Raw genomic sequence first — 17,082 nt, 5'->3', positions numbered from 1 at the left:
ATACCAATCTAAACACCATAATTGTTCCGAATCTACTGCTTCGGCATAATCGTGCCTTTCCCAACTCGAATACAAGATCTCATCTGTTCCAACTCAAAACATTTGATTCTGTTCATCTCGATTAAATATACAAGTCTACCATTTCTAAAAGTTCCCAGATTGTTCATCCTAAGACAAGAACTAGAAGAACTGATCCGGATAACTTCAATTTGTTGAGAGAAAGTTGGGATAGTCATTTGCACCACCGCCACCATCGCGACCAAGAAAGGTGTTGATGTCATCTACCCCTCTCTCGATACCCTCTAGGCGCCGAGTCTGGTCGAAGAGTTGCTTCGTGACCTCATCGAAGCCATCCACCACTCGTAGGTTCAACCGCCTTATGGTCGTCGAATGTCAATACCTCCCACGATGAAGGTATAGGGATTCCTTCTAGGTGAACAATAGGTCTTTGCTCCTCCAATGGACATTGAAAATGTCGGCCAACCGTCTTTGCGATGAAGGCTATAGGAACCCCTTTACATATGAAACAACCCGATAGTTTTGTGTGCCCGGTTCTCGGTGTTGATTTGCATAGAAATGCCCGATGAGTTTTGGGTAGTATGGTTCGGAAGGTTGAGAATGTTGGTCCACCCCAATGCCTCAAATCTCTGCCCCACCTTATAAGCTTGAGATCATCCAACACTACATCCCGCCCTTCCATTATATTTCTGACGGAAGTAGTCTCGATAAAGCTCTTGGTCCTCTATCTTTTGGAACCATAGTGGATCTAGGACCGTTGGTGCAATTTGTTCAACGCATGCACGTTGTGTGCTTGGAGCCATTGATTGTTTTAACCTGCAGCCAAAAGCCAAGTAGATAGAAAATTAATACCTTGAATGCTAAGGCCTAAGTAGATGATCAATGTAAGGTTATGGGGTTTAAAACCTAGCCTTTGATTCTTTTCCCAAGGCAATTAAGTTACAACAGGATTCTTAGGCTAGAAATTTCTGATTTTTTATCAAATTGTGATCTAAGAAGTTGGAGAAAAAGGAAAGGCATGGCCATTATGTGAATGACATGATAAATAATGAAGATTCATGGTCATAATATGCCTAAAAAGTAATATTTTATACAAAATAGTGGGTTCAAGCAAGAAATGGGTTTATTCAATCATGGAGCATGCCTTGAACTTCAAAGAAAATTTTCAAATTTTGTGGTTGAAAGTTTGAATCTTGGGAAACAAGTAAATATGATTTGTGACAACTCAGAGAATGTAAGCTAAGCCCTATCTAGTAAGACCGAATCAAATATGGCAAAAGAGAAGAGGAAAGATTCTAAGGATTTTATCAACAATCATGTATACAAGGAAATATGTTTGAAGATAAGACAATGTGATAATTTTCTATGAGATTTTATGGCATGTAAAAGAATTAGATTTGAACTTGGAGAGTTTTCCCAAAATATTGTGAATTGATAACTTTACCACAATCAAAACTGAACATAATCCTAGTAAAATTCAACTAGACTTGACAAACATAGCAACAGTCTCTAAAATGCTTGCAAAGACTTGAAAATTTATAAAAGATGCAATAATCAAACAAAGATCCAACAACTTAGTGTCATCGATCAAATAGGACTTGATTTACACCTAAAAACCCTAGTTTCGGCCAATCGGTTTGGTATGAATTTGGTGTACATGGCCATGGGATTACAAGCAAAATCAAGACATGATCACAACTTGAGATGATTCATCCCAAATCCAAGAAAGAGAAAGTAGGAATGGGAAGAAAGCCATATCTTGAACAACTGAGAGTTGAACCTTGAGGCTTAGGATTACAAGAAAACCACCTAAGGGGAGCTTGAACGGAAGTCCCTGTAGAGATTTTTCTCCCTGCTGTTATGTCCTTTTCTTTGGAGCCAAAAATGAGTTTTAAAACTCGTGGCTCTGTTTTGTTAAAATTCTACGAACAAGCGAGCGAACGGATCCACTTGTCGTGAATCCGCTCTGCACAAAACTTGAAATTATCATTTTAAAAGCGTGCGGATCAACGAACGGATCCACACTCATGCGTCTATCCATAGATTCGTTTGACTTCAACTCTCTCTGCCTTTGAGACTTCGAGACCGGACGAATGAACGGATTTGCATTCTACATCCGCCGTTAATCCGCTCTACCTATTTTCACGGAGGAGCCACGAACGCACCCGGAGTGCCGCGTCACTTGTGAGTCCACCCGATTTTCTTTTAAGATTTTGAGCCTATTTTGGAGACCTTTTGACCACACCTATATGTGATGATCTTGTGCCTATACCCTAGATCGGACACCCGTTGTGTGACCCATTTGTGGGAACCACCTAAGTCTAGTCAATACCTTGAATTGAAAGAGGTTAGGACTTGTACCCGATCGGGCACTAATAAAAAGTAGCAGGCATTGGTAATCACGTTGTGACTCTCTCTTACATAAAGGAAGAAGAGTTACCTTTGAGGATGAAGATCCTTAGACCCTATGAATGTAAGGACTCAAACCTTATGGATAGGGAAACCTAAATCTATGCGGGTAGAGACCCTTAAGGGGGTGCGTAGAATCTAAACCTGTGGGTAGGTACTAGGAAAGGAAAGTAATAGGCTGGTTTGGGCTGTTTATTTGAGTAAGCCATGAAGGTCACGTGTATTTGGAAGTCACTCATAACACCTCAAGCTAGTGATGACTCTATTTGGACTTTACTTGGTCCATCCAAACCTTGTTTAGACTCATAGAGAAAGTCCTACACCGTGATTCGACTTTCCAAAGAAAGGACTTAGCGAACCGTACTGAGAACTTCTTGTTCTTGTGGATTGACCTAGATGACAGATATGTCCATAGGGATTTGAATGTAATTATTGAATCTATGCCTACATATTGGTGTGATAAATATATATAGATATCCCTTAGAACCTTGGACTTGTGTGACGAGTGATTCTCCGGTACTACAAGTATGACTTACCTCGACCTTGCTTTGTGAAACTAGCCGGAGCCACGACCTTGGTTGACCAAACCTTAGGGTAATGAATAATGAATTTAATGACCGGATAGGTTAAATTATGGAGACTGCTTGAAGAGTTGACTTGGACAAAAGCTAGTAAAGGTTGTTGGTTCTCGAAAGAGGACCGATGTGGACTCTTTCGTGTGGGATAACTGTGTTATAGGTTTAAAGGTCGTGAAAGCTAAAACTGAAGGATGTAACAAAACCTTCTCCAACGCAGGATATGAATGGGGTAATGGATCACCAAATGCGTTCCCTCCGTCTTGGGAGTGAACAATAGGAGATTCCATCAATATTCTAAATCATTCTAAAGTTGGGTTAGGTAATGAGACAACCGGATGTGAAAGCCTTCGAATGTGAACCCTATGTTGGGTCATGGACGAGTTAAATCGTAACCCAAGAATGACCAGAGTATTGAAGGCTAGAGTGGTATCACCCGATCTGGAAGATCTAGGGAACCTTTGTTCCTTGAGACTTAACTTAGTAGTTGGAACCCTGTTTTCCTAGGGTTATTGTGAACCACACCCGGTGGTAATGTGACCTGTAAGGAAAAGAGAATTGTGGAACCCGACTTGTCGTGACATGTAGGCACTTTGCCTCATCTTGACCCGACCTTTGACTTAGTTTAAGATGTGGGTGACTTGGGATGCTTGTTATCCAACAGCCCTTATCACTGAGACCCTAGTCGCCTCAAATTTCGGGGACGAAATTTCTTGTAAGGTGGGGAGAATGTTATACCCACACCCCAGAGTATAATTAATTATTAATTCTTCCCGTGACGTGTAGTTATCAACTGCCACGTATGCCGGTGAGTTGTTCTCACCGGTGGTCAAACCCAGCTATATTGACCATAGTACGAGGTTACCTGTGGAAACTAGTCGGGACCACGGAGGTTGCACCTTAACGTGTCGGGGTAAGTAGTTGACCAAATTTTGTTGTGTGTTTACTGCCCTCTCAAAGCCCTCGAAGTGTGGTCCAAAGGCCCTGACCTCTTATGGTGGGAACCACCTTCCTACTCGCATCGGAGGCAAGGTTCTGGCTGCCTCCGACCCACGCATCCAATGCTTGCTAACAAGGACCCTTGTGGGTGAGACCCGTGGCTAAGGTGCTATTGGTGCCCCGCCATGTTTGACCCTACCCAAATAGACCCTAGGTTACACTTATGAGGCCTTATCCAAATAGGCCAATAAATGTGAAGTCTATATGAGAGAGAGGGGTAAGACTATTCCTTAGTCTTTCTTTTTCTTTCTCTTTCCTAACCTAATCGTGAAAGGAGAGGAGAGCTTTGAAGAGAGGAGGAGAAGGAGGAGAAGGAAGGGAAGAAGAAGAAGGAAACGGTCTGGGTTTGGAGCTTTAAAGAGGGCACCTCGTGTGTACCTCAAACCAGGTAAGCCAAGTGCCCTTTTCCCCCATTTTTCTCTCTTCCCCTTGCTCGTTGAGCTTGGGTGGTTCGTTGGTTGCAGCCCCAAGATGGGGATTTCTTTTGAAACCCAAAGGGTTAGCTCGAGCCATGTGTAGTTTCCCCTCGTAGGATGCTATCCCATTTTCATTACAATCCTATAAAGACCTCTAGTTTGACCTCTTGCTGAATCTATTTGATTCTAAAGCTTCAACCACCAAAGAAAACCCCAAATCTGGATTTTTGAGCTTTTGATCCTTTAAACCCCCTTAAATCTTTGAATGTTGGGTGTTTCTAAGACCCAAATAGACTCCAAGACACCCCTCCCTAGTCCCTTGAGGCTTAGAGAACCAAATGGGACAACCCTGGGCTTTTAAAGACCTTGAAATCACACTTGGGTTGCATCGGAGGCAAGACTGCGTGAGTCCGATGTTTGCCTCCGATGTGTCCCGAGCTGCGGGGAAGGTCGGAGGCAAGGTCGGAGGCGAGCTCTTGAGTCCGACGTTGCCTCCGATGCAGTTTTAAGGCTTATAACTTATGTAAACGGTGGGGTTTCTCTATGAGGCCTCCCCTACACTCTCTCACACTCTTATTCACTTCCATAGGCGCCAACATATGTGCAATGGGGTGATTTTGAGCGGAATCGTTGCGCTTATACAAATTTCATTTGAAGTAATTGGTGAGTGGGTTTGGGTGACTGCTTGAGCTTGTTTACTATTGCTTGTTCATGCATTTATGAATTATATTATGACATTATCATTCAAGCATGATTGCATATTTGCATTTATTCTTATTCGATGATGATGATTTGGATGATATGGATTTGTGTTGGGTTACGGTGCGGGAAGATCGCACCAACCCCGAATTACGTGGAATTGTATATTGCATCTCATTCTTGTCCTGTATGCGCCGTGTTGTCTGGTACCGGGTGTTAGATGGAATGGGACGTTGACACACCCGGATGTACCTCTCAACACGATAGGATTCATGTAGTATATCCGTGGTTAGGCTCGAGTTCCCTATGCTACGACCCTTACCAACAGGGGTTTAGGTGTTGGGTAGCCGAGCACTGCGCTGTGGAGAGTTAGAGAGGCCAGGCCAGGGGTAGTAATGGTTATCGGGTCTGCCTGCGGGTGGTGATGACTACGACCGGCGCGGGCTCCATAGTAATAATTGAGGTTGCATTGTGGTGAGAATGGAAGGATCCACAATGTCTTCCCGAGTTATTGCAGTGCATATACCCATTGACTTAGCATTGTGTGTTAGGTGATAAATAAATTAATAATAGCATGCACCATGGACTATTTGTGATTGTGTGATTGTGCATCCCCTTTTCTCTCTCACTAGCTCTTGTGGAGCTAACCCCGTGTACACATTCTTTTTAGATTTTGATGCGAATGATTACCGTGGAGCCAGAGATCGTGGATCGAGGATCATGGCGATGGTTGCCCATGATGATTGTGCCTACGGGCTGTATTGATACTTGGGACTTATTCCTTCTTTTGTTTTTTTTTGGGCCACGTGCCTTATATAAATATTTATTGTTATATTTGTTTTGGGATAGTTATGCTATGGTCATTCGGGATGTCCATCCAAACTATTTACGTATCACTTAGCCGTATGAACATGAGGTAACTCAGAACGCTTCCGCTTATTTTATGATCGTTGGAAATGTAATATACCTTTGTCTTTCGCACTCGATATTATTGTATTGTAATATTGGTTTATGACTATGAGTTGGCCATCGCATCGAGATCCTGACGGTGAGGTGGGATGACGCGTGTCACCCCAATCATACCCTGATATTGTATTCTATCCCTTGTCGGGATAGGGGTGTGACAGAAACCATTTGGGGTTTGAATAAAATAATAATAAAAAAAAAAAGGAAAGTGAATGGGGGAAAGAAAAAAAAGAAAAAAATATATATATATATATATAAAATATATGGAAGAGAGAAAATAGGAGAGGAAATAAAATAAGAGAATAAAATTGAAGAGAGAGAAAATAGGGGAGGAAATTCGTCCAACAATGAAGGAGGGGCCCACTTGTATTATACCAGTCAATCTTCCTTGGTTCTGGGCTCGGGCTTGCATTTCAACTCATTTTCCCACCCATTATTGTTTTTGGGCCGCCCATTATTCTTTTCTGGCCCAAAAAGAATAATCGCATGAATGGCTCAGAAATCAATGTGTACTTTTAATGCAACACGTCCATCTTGCTTAGAATTCAGCCCTCTTTGTAACCATGAAAAGAAACTAGACCACTTTACGTGTAAATTAGAAGATATGATGCCTGATAGTCTAGAATAGTAAGAAATCGCATAAAATACCCCTATACCCTGAAAAAGATAGAAAATACCCAAGGTAGCTCCATTCTAAGCAGATAAAAATGCAGAATTAAATGAAATAATTTCACACATAAATGTGCTCATCAAAACTTATTTACAGAAGGTGCTTTTCTTATAAGGGGATGTGATCCTCTCTACTTTGGATCCTCGTCACGTGCTATTACAGTTTGTTATTCATTCTGATTTTGTCAAGGTGTGGATGAATGAGCAGCTTCACATTCAAGGTTACTTGCTTTGTTTTATGAAGTGGATGAGCGACTTTGTTTCAGGCTAGGAGTCTTCCTTTGCCCCTATTTGGGATTCTCTCCAAGGACTCCCCATCAATTTCTACCAAGGCGATTTTCTGATTTCTATAGCGAGAACTATTGGGAGGATCCTCAAGGTTGATAGTGCAACTTCTAATTGCACACAAGCCGTGGCTGCGCATGTTTGTATTGAAGTCAATTTACGAGTACCACTTCCTTCTAAAATCTGGATAGGAATTGGATCAGATGGGTTCTACTAGATTATTGTGTTTGAAAAACTGCCATTGTACTGGTGAGGATCCGTTCCGGAACCACACGTTCCCAACACTTTGGCGGAGGAGGGTTCAGAGGGTTGTTATTATGCTCCTCAGTTGGAGAGAGAAGGAATGCGTCTTCTTAGGTATATGTGTCAATTTATCAGGGGATGGGGTCATATAATTAAATGAAATGGAATCGCCACCTAGGATTAGGGCCCAGGACCCATTGTTGTAGCTCTGTAAAGGTCTTCGGGACTTCGTTTGGTCTGGTCAAAGATTCGGGGTAACCGGTCAGGTTACAAGAGTGGGAAGGTGTTAGGCACCCACCTTGCCCGGGTGAACCAATCTTTCTACTAGATGCTTGTTTTCAAATATTCTCCCTTTTTAATTGTCCTATTCCCACGTGTTTGGATAAAATGATACGTGAATAGCTTAACTAAAACTAATCTAATTTACATTAACTACTGTACACTACATGAGAATAATTTAAAAGTCCACATTGTTACAAAATTCAAGGTTCAATGAAGAAAATAAATACCTGTATGCTTTAAACCAATAGAATTATGCGAGATGGATCGTGTCCCCCAGCTCAGGTGGAGGCAAAAGACTGGCTTTACCCTTTATCGAGCAGAGTAACGACTTATGGGTGTCGGGTTATAGGACCTCAGACAGAATAACAGTGTTGGATAGCTTCGGATTCCATATACTTGATTGTCGGGTAGAGTAACGGCTTACAGATGTCGGGTGCTATGACCTCGGACAGAATAATGGCGTTGAAAAATGGGTATTTAAACGTCGGACAGAGGGACTAGGCCATGAGGGGATTCTTGGGGCTTGGACAGAAAGTGGTTACGGAAGGGGGATCCGGGTAACCTAGATTTCGGACAAAGGGACTGGGCTTGAAGGCCCAAAATCGGGTTAGGGAAGAGCCCCTAAACAAGGAAAACCGGAAAAAATAGAAAACAGAGCTCTTGGGGTGCCCCCTCTCCCACAACTTGGAACTTGTTGAAAAGAGGGGTGGAGGGGGGCTATTTATAGGCAAAATCATGTCTGGCAACGCTACCAGGGGTGTACTGCAATGCCACGGGAGAGAAAAAATGAAAAAAGGGGTTTTAGGCATGCGCAGTGTTGTGTGGCAGCGTCGCACATCGCGTGCATTGTTGCACGATAGCGTGGGGCGCACTGAACAGCATGCATAGTGCTACAGGGCAGCACCGAGGGGTGCATCAAGCAGCTGAAGGGCAAAGACAAAAGACCACTTGATTTTTGTCACTAGGAGCATGTACTGCCACCACTTTGCTCAAAGGTGGTGGAGTTGAAAAATAAAATCGCGTTTCGGTAAACCATTCGACAAATATTTTGAGCAACTACTGCCATCACTTTGCTCATATGCGACAGTGTTCCCTTGGCAAACTTATTCAATAAGCCTCCTTGGGTCGAGCAACTACTCCATCACTTTGCTCAAAGGTAATGGAGGTCCCTTGGTAAACCTTTCAGTAAACTTCTTCGGGTTGAGCAACTACTATCGCCACTTTGCTCATAGGTGACAGCATTTTGAACGACAAAACTTGTTTTGGTAAATCGCTCGATGAAGGATAAAAACCTTTTTTTTTAAACCATTCAGTGAAACCTTTGTGTTTAGAACGAGAAAACCTATTTCAGCAAATCGCTCGATGAGTCTTGTGAAATTTGAACGATGAAACCTACTTCGGCAAACCGTTTGGTAACAACCCTTTTGAATTTGGAATGATAAAACCTATTTTGGCAAACCATTTGGTAGCAACAGGTGCCCAATTGGTTGATCAAGAAGATCAGATGTCTACGGGGGTCAAAGTTCTGATGGCAGTGGGTGATCAAAAGATCGGATGACAGCGGATGATCAAATGGCAACGGGTAATCAAAAGATCGGATCACAATGGAGGAATGAAAATGGATAATCAAAGATCAAGTGGCAACGGGCGATCAAAAGATCGGATGACAACGGAGGAATGACAACAGATGATCAAAGATCAAATGGCAACGGGCGATCACTGTACGATGAGATGACATCGTGACCGATTTTTGCAAGTGTACGATGAGTCGGCAACGAGACCGATTTTTTAAAGTGTATGATGATTTGGCATCATGACCTATTTTTGAAAATGTGTCGATGAGTCGACATCGAGACCGATTTTTTAAAATGTGTCGATGAGTCGGTATCAAGACTGATTTTTGAAAATGTACAATAAGTCGGCATCGAGACCGATTTTTTAAAATGTGTCGATGAGTCGGCATCGAGACCGACTTTTTAAAATGTACGATGACTCGGCATCGAGACCGATTTTTGAAAGTGTACGATGAGTCGGCATCGAGACCGATTGAAAGGGTACGATGAGTTGGCATCGTGACTGATTTTTTTTTTGGCGTGGCACTGTCGTGCGGGGCTGCAGGCTTTATGTGGAGCTGCTATACGGGGTCGTGGGCTTCGCGCAGCGCTGCCATGTGGGGCTGCGGCTGAGGCCGCGGTGCTGCCAAGCGCACGCCCATGGCTCTGGGGTGCTGCTAGGCGCATAATTGCTATAAAAAGGGGATTTTACCCCCCATTTCTCACTTCTCTCTTCTTTCCTCTTTGGGGTTTCTCTTTAGGGCTCTGCCCTCTCTCTTTTTCCTCTCTCATGCTTTCTTCTTTTTTCATTTTTTTTTATCTTTTTCCTCCTCTTTCCCCTTGTCATTCTCTTGCTATGTCTTCTGGGCCGGCCATCTTCGTCTTCTTCTGAAGTGATGGGTGACTTGAAGGCAGAGTGGTATACAGGAAGCATTTTGGTGGACATTGATCACCACAAATGTTGTGCTATCTGGGGCCAAGGCCTCGAGAAAGTAAGTAATATTTGTCTTTACTTCGTTGTGAAATACATATTCTGTTTAGTGCTTGATCTCAGCCATCCATCTTGTAGGAACTCTATTCTCCCTACTACAAGAAATATTGTGGTACTAATGACGTTCTGTTATGGTACCGGCAACTCCAACCTGCTGTGAGAGAGAGAGTGGATCGAACAGGTCTCGGTCATACAGCCCAAATAATCTTCTTGAAGCTTGACATGCTATTGGTTCACGCTCTTACAGATCATTGGTGGCCATCAACCCACACCTTTTACTTGCCTGCTGGGGAGGTAACCTTTACTCCCTTGGACTTTTTTATGATTACTGGGCTTCCTTTCACCAAGAGACCTATGTCATGGACTCCCTTTGATCGGATGAGATCTCTTGGGGACATTAGTAGGTTATTGGGCTTCACGGTGACATCAAGAGTCATACTCCTGCCTGCTCTGAAGAAGGAATGGGATACCCGAGTAATTGACGAGATGAGTTACTAGATCAGACAACTAGGAGTTTTCTTCTATATCTTGTCTCCAACGTCCTCTTCTGCGATGGGTGGGGATGCACAGACACCTCTCTTGTTTGTTTCTTTCAAGATTTTGAAGATGAGAGTACCTTTGACTGGGGTGCGTCTACCTATGCCTATTTCTTGAGGATGTTGGATCGGGTTGCCTTCGGCGCACCTAGTCTTATTGGCTGCGCTTACATGCTTTGGGTATGCTTGGTTCTCTCGACCTTTCCTTTTCCTCTGTCTTCTTTCTTCTTTTTTTTTTTACGTTTGATGCTATCTCCTCTTTCATTGACAGGTGTAGTGTTATGAATTCTTAGGAATTCATGTCCCTTCTCCACCTAAAGAGACAATTCTATATATCCCTAGAGTGACACATTGGGGAAAAGCTAAGTGGACACTCATTGATGATTCACAAGTGCGCCTCCAACTTAACGACTTATCAGTTAACCAGGTAACATTGAAAATTCTCTAGGCATTTTTGACTTTCTTGTATTTGATTTTCTTGAATTTGCTTTGCTGAGTTGACTCTTGTTGGCAGATTCACTGGCAACCCTATGATGAGGAGCAGATTGATGATCTGGACAGTAGAGAGGAGTATCAGTATGCCCTTCCGCTTACCCAAAGGTAAATAGCTTTTGAGGGTCCGGCCGGGGGTTGAGCTTTATCTTGGGGAGAGGGTCACTCTTCAATGGCATTCCACTCAGATTGTGCCTCAACCTCCTCCTTCTCATAGGCATTCTCCTCTACTGTCTCCTGACATTGAAGAAATTGATGGCCAGGATCCTTGCATTGGAAATGACTATGGCTGATCAGAATTATCAAGACTTTCTCTATTACGAGACAGTGTGTGTTCGCTTGACTCGGGAGGTCTTGTGATATTTTCTTGAACATTGTCCCATCTTGACATTCTTTTCTTCTTTTTTTTTCCTTGATTTTTGACAATCTTGTCTTTTCTTTTCTTCACAGTATCCAGGTCGTCGCTTGATCCCTGGGGAGTATGGAGCGCCTTTTCCACAAGGTTGTAGTGTGAATTCCAGCCCTTCTCATGTTACCGGTGTTGGTCTGTAGATTGCACAAACGGTTGATCTTATTCAAGGATACCGGGGATGGACCATACCCTCTAGATTCGATGCCAGTCTCCAAACTGTCCTTCCTACTTGTAAAGTTTCTGACCACGATCTCGGACTCCCGATTTCTTTCGATGGAGTATGATACCTTCTTCTCCCTTTCATTCATTAATTTCCTTGTATTGATGCTGACTCATGGTCCTTTCCATCATAATAGATTAGTGCTGAACAATATGCTGACATGCGTCGGATGCAGGTGAGCATGGGCATAGAACTCTTGGAGCTAATATACGACATCCAGCGGCTGGTGAATGCCTTCTCTTTCATGTCATTTCTTTTCCTTTTCCTTTGGATCTTACCTTTCTTGAAATGATCTTGCTTCTTTACCCTTTTTAGAGTGGCCAACTCAGTGAGTTAAGAGAGTCCCAAGATTTCTTCGAGGGTCATTGTCAACAATATTCAGAAGAGAACAGGCGCCTTCGGAGGCAGTTGACATCTGCGGGACTCCTTTCTTCACCATCGGAGCCGCATAATGGTGATGATGTCTATGATAATGATGATGGCGGTGATGATGATGAGTTTATTCCCGAGGCTGAGAGTGAGGCTTCGTCCTCTGATGGTGAGAATTAGCCTTCCTCCCCTCCTTATTCGTATAATACACACTTTCTTTTTATCATTTTAAATGTGTGATGGATTTAGGATGTTGGTTGTTTATTTTCCTTTTGTTTTATGTGGTGTTAAAAAAAACATGCTAGTTATCTTAAGACACTTACTTTTCCTTTGCAATGCACAATTCCAGACATTTTTCATTTAATCTTGAGGTGTTACATGCATGAGAATGGTAAGATTAAGGCAAAGAGAGGGAACATGTACAAAGTTCAATAAGGTCACCCTGCGATTACATACTTCATCCATAACTCATCCAATAGACTTACGACTTTCGGTGTTAAGCCTTTCCGGAGATCAAACCTTCACTTTTGATGCTTTTAGAGTCAAATGATACTACATGGGTACAAGGTGAGGCAAGTAGAAGGTGGTATGGATTAGACCCATCAACCTCACATAATCACATCCCTGAGTCTTGAAAATCGAGGCTTCTATATTCCACCAATGGTAACCCCACTGAATCTTCTCGTCCGTTCTTCCTTCCAAGTATCTTCTCCAATCCTTGATGGAATGGAATTCTTCTATTTCCCTTTGGATTTGAAGATGCTTTAGTTGTAACCTGGTGTTGGGTATTGGCCTGACCAATCGTAGCCATTCCAATTACCATATTTACAAAATTCCGGGTGATCCTGCACAATAATCTATGCCATATCTTTGGGCGGCACTCATTATGGCACTTTCCGACATTGAGAAAATTCTTCGAGCGGATTAAAGAGTACAAGCTTAAGTTGAACCCTCAAAAATGTGTGTTCGGAGCAACAGCAGGGAAACTTCTGGGATTTCTCATCAGCGAGAGAGGAATAGAGGTAGATCCTGACAAAATAAAGGCTATAACAAAAATGCCACCACCGAGAACAGAGAAGGAGATCCGAGGATTCTTGGGTCGAATTCAATAAATAAGCTAGTTCATAGCCTGTTTAACCGCGACGTGTACACCCATCTTCAAGCTCTTGAGAAAAGAAGAGCAAAGGAATGGAACGATAAGTGCCAAGAGGCATTCATAAGGATAAAGGAGTATCTTACTCACCCACCAGTCCTTGTCCTACCAATATTGGGTGAAGCTTTGCTGCTATACTTATCTGTTGAAGAAATGCCAATAGGATCAATGGTAGCACAGCTTGATCAAAAGAGTGGAGAAGAACACGTGATCTACTACTTGAGTAAGAAATTGCTAGAGTATGAAACTTGTTACACCCCATTGGAAAAATGTGCACTGCTTTGGTTTGGGTGACTAAAAGGTTGATGCATTACATGGTTTCACATCCAATCTAACTCATTTCAAGAATGGATCCAATAAAATATCTCTTCAAGAAGCCAGCATTAACAGGAAAGATGGCCAGATGGCTATTATTGTTATCAGAATTTGACATAACATATGTCAACCAAAAATCCATGAAAGGACGAGAATTCTCTGACCATTTAGCTGCACATCCAATGGAGTCGGATTCACGACCAATGGAAGACTCTTTTCCAGAAGATAATTTAGCATTCATGGAAGAAGAAGACTACAAGGACTGGTGGCAGTTGTATTTTGACGATGCAACCAACCAAAGAGGATACGGGGATGGAATATTGTTGATAACCCTAGAAGACCTTTATCTGCCACCTGCGTTCCGATTAGAATTCCCATGTACCAACAACATTGCGGAATACGAAGCATGTGTAATTGGCCTAGAAGCTGCCATGGCACTAGGAATCAAGAAGTTGAGAGTCTATGGGGACTCGTCAATGGTAATCTGTCAAACTCAGGGGGGATGGAAAATGAAAAACGAAAAGTTGAAGCCCTACCAAGAACATTTGGAAGGAATGATTGAAAATTTTGAGGAAATCACCTTTGAATATTTGCCAAGAATCAACAACAGATTTGCAGACGCTTTGGCCACCCTCGCCTCAATGGTTGAGTGTAACTCCGATGCCCAGATTCGACCATTTCTGGTAGACAAAAGATGTGAACCGGCATATGAAGAATCGGTGAATGCTCTGACAGCCAATGGAAGAGTATGGTTCGCACCCATAATTGATTTCATCAGAGAAAGGAAATATCCTGAACATCTCACAATGGGTGAAAGGAAGCGGCTACTAAAGTATGCTACATAATTCATGCCCCAAGGAGACTTGTTGTACAAAAGATCCTACGATGGCATACAATTGCTTTGTGTAAATAAAGAACAAGCTCAAACGATTATGGAAGAAATCCATCAGGGAATCTACGGACTACACATGAATGCCAGAATGCTTGTCAAGAAGATCCTAAGATTGGGATATTATTAGGCAACCATGAAAGAAGATTGCGCCATGTTCGTCAAAAGATGCCATAAGTGCCAAATATTTGTCAACGTCATTAACATTCCTCTAACGGAACTTCATTTGCTAAATGCTCCTTGGACATTCTCCACATGGGGCATTGATATCACAGGGAAGGTGACGCCAAAAGCATCCAATAGACATGAGTTCATTCTTGTTGCCATAGATTATTTCACCAAATGGGAGGAGGCACAATCCTACGCCACTTTGACAGCTGCAAAGGTAGGAAAGTTCATCAAAGAAAATATCATATGCAGATACGGAGTGCCACACGCCCTCATATTCGATCAGGAAGCACATTTCTAGGGAAAAATAGATAAATTCTGCACCAAGTTTGGCATTAAGAGATATCGGTCCACGACTTATAGGCCATAGACCAATGGGGCAGTTGAAGCCGCCAACAAAAATGTTAAAGTCTTATTGCAAAAAATGGCTGATACTCACAAAGATTGGGCAGACAAACTCCCATATACGTTATGGGCTTATCGGACATCCATTCGAACTTCTACTGGGGCAACTCCTTTTTCATTAGTCTATGGAATGGAGGCGGTGTTACCTGTAGAGATCCAAGTACCATCCCTTAGAGTGTTAATGGATAGCAAATTACCCGAAGGAGAATGAATGCAGGCGAGACACGGCGAACTCAACCTGCTAGATGAGAAAAGGATGAAAGCCCTAGATCACCTCAAAAAGTACCAACTCAAAATGGCGAGGGCGTTCAACAAAGGAGTTCACCCGCAAAACATCGAAGAAGGAGACTTGGTTCTCTGAGAATAAAGAGCACCTATCCACAACCCAAGGGACAAGTTCAGGACTAATTGAAGCGGACCTTATCATGTGAAAGAAATTTTAACTGGGCAAGCTGTTCAGCTTATGGATCTTGATGGAGAAGATATCAAGGGCCTTGTCAACATGGATCAACTCAAAAAATATTTTGTGTAGCCGTCAGGTCTACATGAACTACGTTTAACCTGATTCATTTTCAAAGGATACGTAAGTAACTTGGCATGCTCAATTGCGGTCGCAACAACCCTTCACCAGGGTCATATCTCTAAACCCGCCACCCGACAATCTCCACCATCCAAAAAAACAAATCTTCCATCCGGCACCCCCAAGAAAAAATCTGTCATCTGGTACTTTCCCACATATTACTAATAGGAGCTGACTATTCCTTGAGTCCTTTTAAAAAAAAAGAGAGAGAGAAAAATCTCTTCCAGTTTACTAAAAAAGTTCTTTGATTGAATACCGCCATGCACCGCCCAAAGAGGACAAGTCTTGATGAAATCTTACGCAAATGGACCATCAACATGAATTTGGATAATCCAACAGTTTTGGAAGATATGCATTTACCTGTTCTCAGAAGAATCATATGTATGGAGATTCATCATGACATGCTTCGACAAGCATACCAAAACTGGGATCCTGAACTCCACGTTTTCAGATTTGGATACATGAGGACAACTCCCACGATTGAAGAATTCTAAGCTTGCATGCCCTCGCCACCACCAGGAAGACTTTTTCGCCCGCCTTTATGTGACAATTATGAAGTAGATTTGTCAGACTTCTTTGGGTGGACAAGGAAGGAGGTCAAAGAGGTCATGAATTATGGTAAAGTGGATATCATGAAAGTAGCAGGGGCCTTCTCCAAGCAAGAAAGCATCGAAAAAGCTCGACAGAAGAACAGAAGGAGAGCATATCTATTTTACATGATTGGGAGGTATTTGCTATGCACCCCAAAAAAAGGTGTTCCAATAGACTTTCAAAGTACCTGACATATTTCACAATACTATCTATGGTCCAATAATTAGTGTTAAAGAAGAGAAAGATGATGGATAGTGATATAGTAATTCAGGCAATATAGCTTCTTTGATTTTTTTTGGTTAATAAAGCTTTTACTGATAACAATGTGTAGTACACATGAATTTTGAATCACAAGCCTTAAAAAGTCATAGAGTGGAAATGGACCAAATAGTCTTACATGTCAAGGACCGATCGCTACTAGTAACAGTAACTGAGTCAACCAAACTATTTTTTCGTCCTTGGAATAAAAATAAAAGTACATGATTCAAATTGGATGCCAATTGAGTAAAATCTTGGATAATAGAAATCACATTGTTGATAAGGATAGAGATCAGTACTTTGTTGTTAGATTCAACAATTTGATGATCCCAACTATCTTCAATAGCCTGGAGCAAACCCATCTGAATCGCCACCATCACTTATTTGATTTGGATATAGGGTTATTTGTAGGAACTGAACCAAAGCAATTGCAAATTTGGGGGGAGGAAGAATTTCTATGTTATGTTGAATATATTTATTGTTCATCCAAAAAAATTATAAAGAAAAATCTGTCATTAATTCAAGATGGAAAAAAACATAGAAAAGAGGACCCCCCCCTTCTACATCTACCACTGTTTTTTTTTTTTTA

The 17,082-nt window shown here is 42.2% G+C and overlaps 1 protein-coding gene across 1 annotated transcript; it reads left to right on the top strand.

Moving 5' to 3' along the window:
- Positions 1–13,682: 13,682 nt before the first annotated feature.
- LOC122643442 lies at positions 13,683–14,447 on the top strand. Its single transcript, XM_043837060.1, has one exon. The coding sequence runs from the start codon at positions 13,683–13,685 to the stop codon at positions 14,445–14,447; it is 765 nt and encodes a 254-aa protein (XP_043692995.1).
- Positions 14,448–17,082: the final 2,635 nt, after the last annotated feature.

Source organism: Telopea speciosissima, chromosome 10 (assembly GCF_018873765.1).
Source record: "Telopea speciosissima isolate NSW1024214 ecotype Mountain lineage chromosome 10, Tspe_v1, whole genome shotgun sequence".
Classification (NCBI taxonomy): Eukaryota; Viridiplantae; Streptophyta; class Magnoliopsida; order Proteales; family Proteaceae; genus Telopea; species Telopea speciosissima.
Note: the sequence above shows the minus strand (reverse complement) of the source record. Positions and strands in the feature narration are given on the sequence as shown.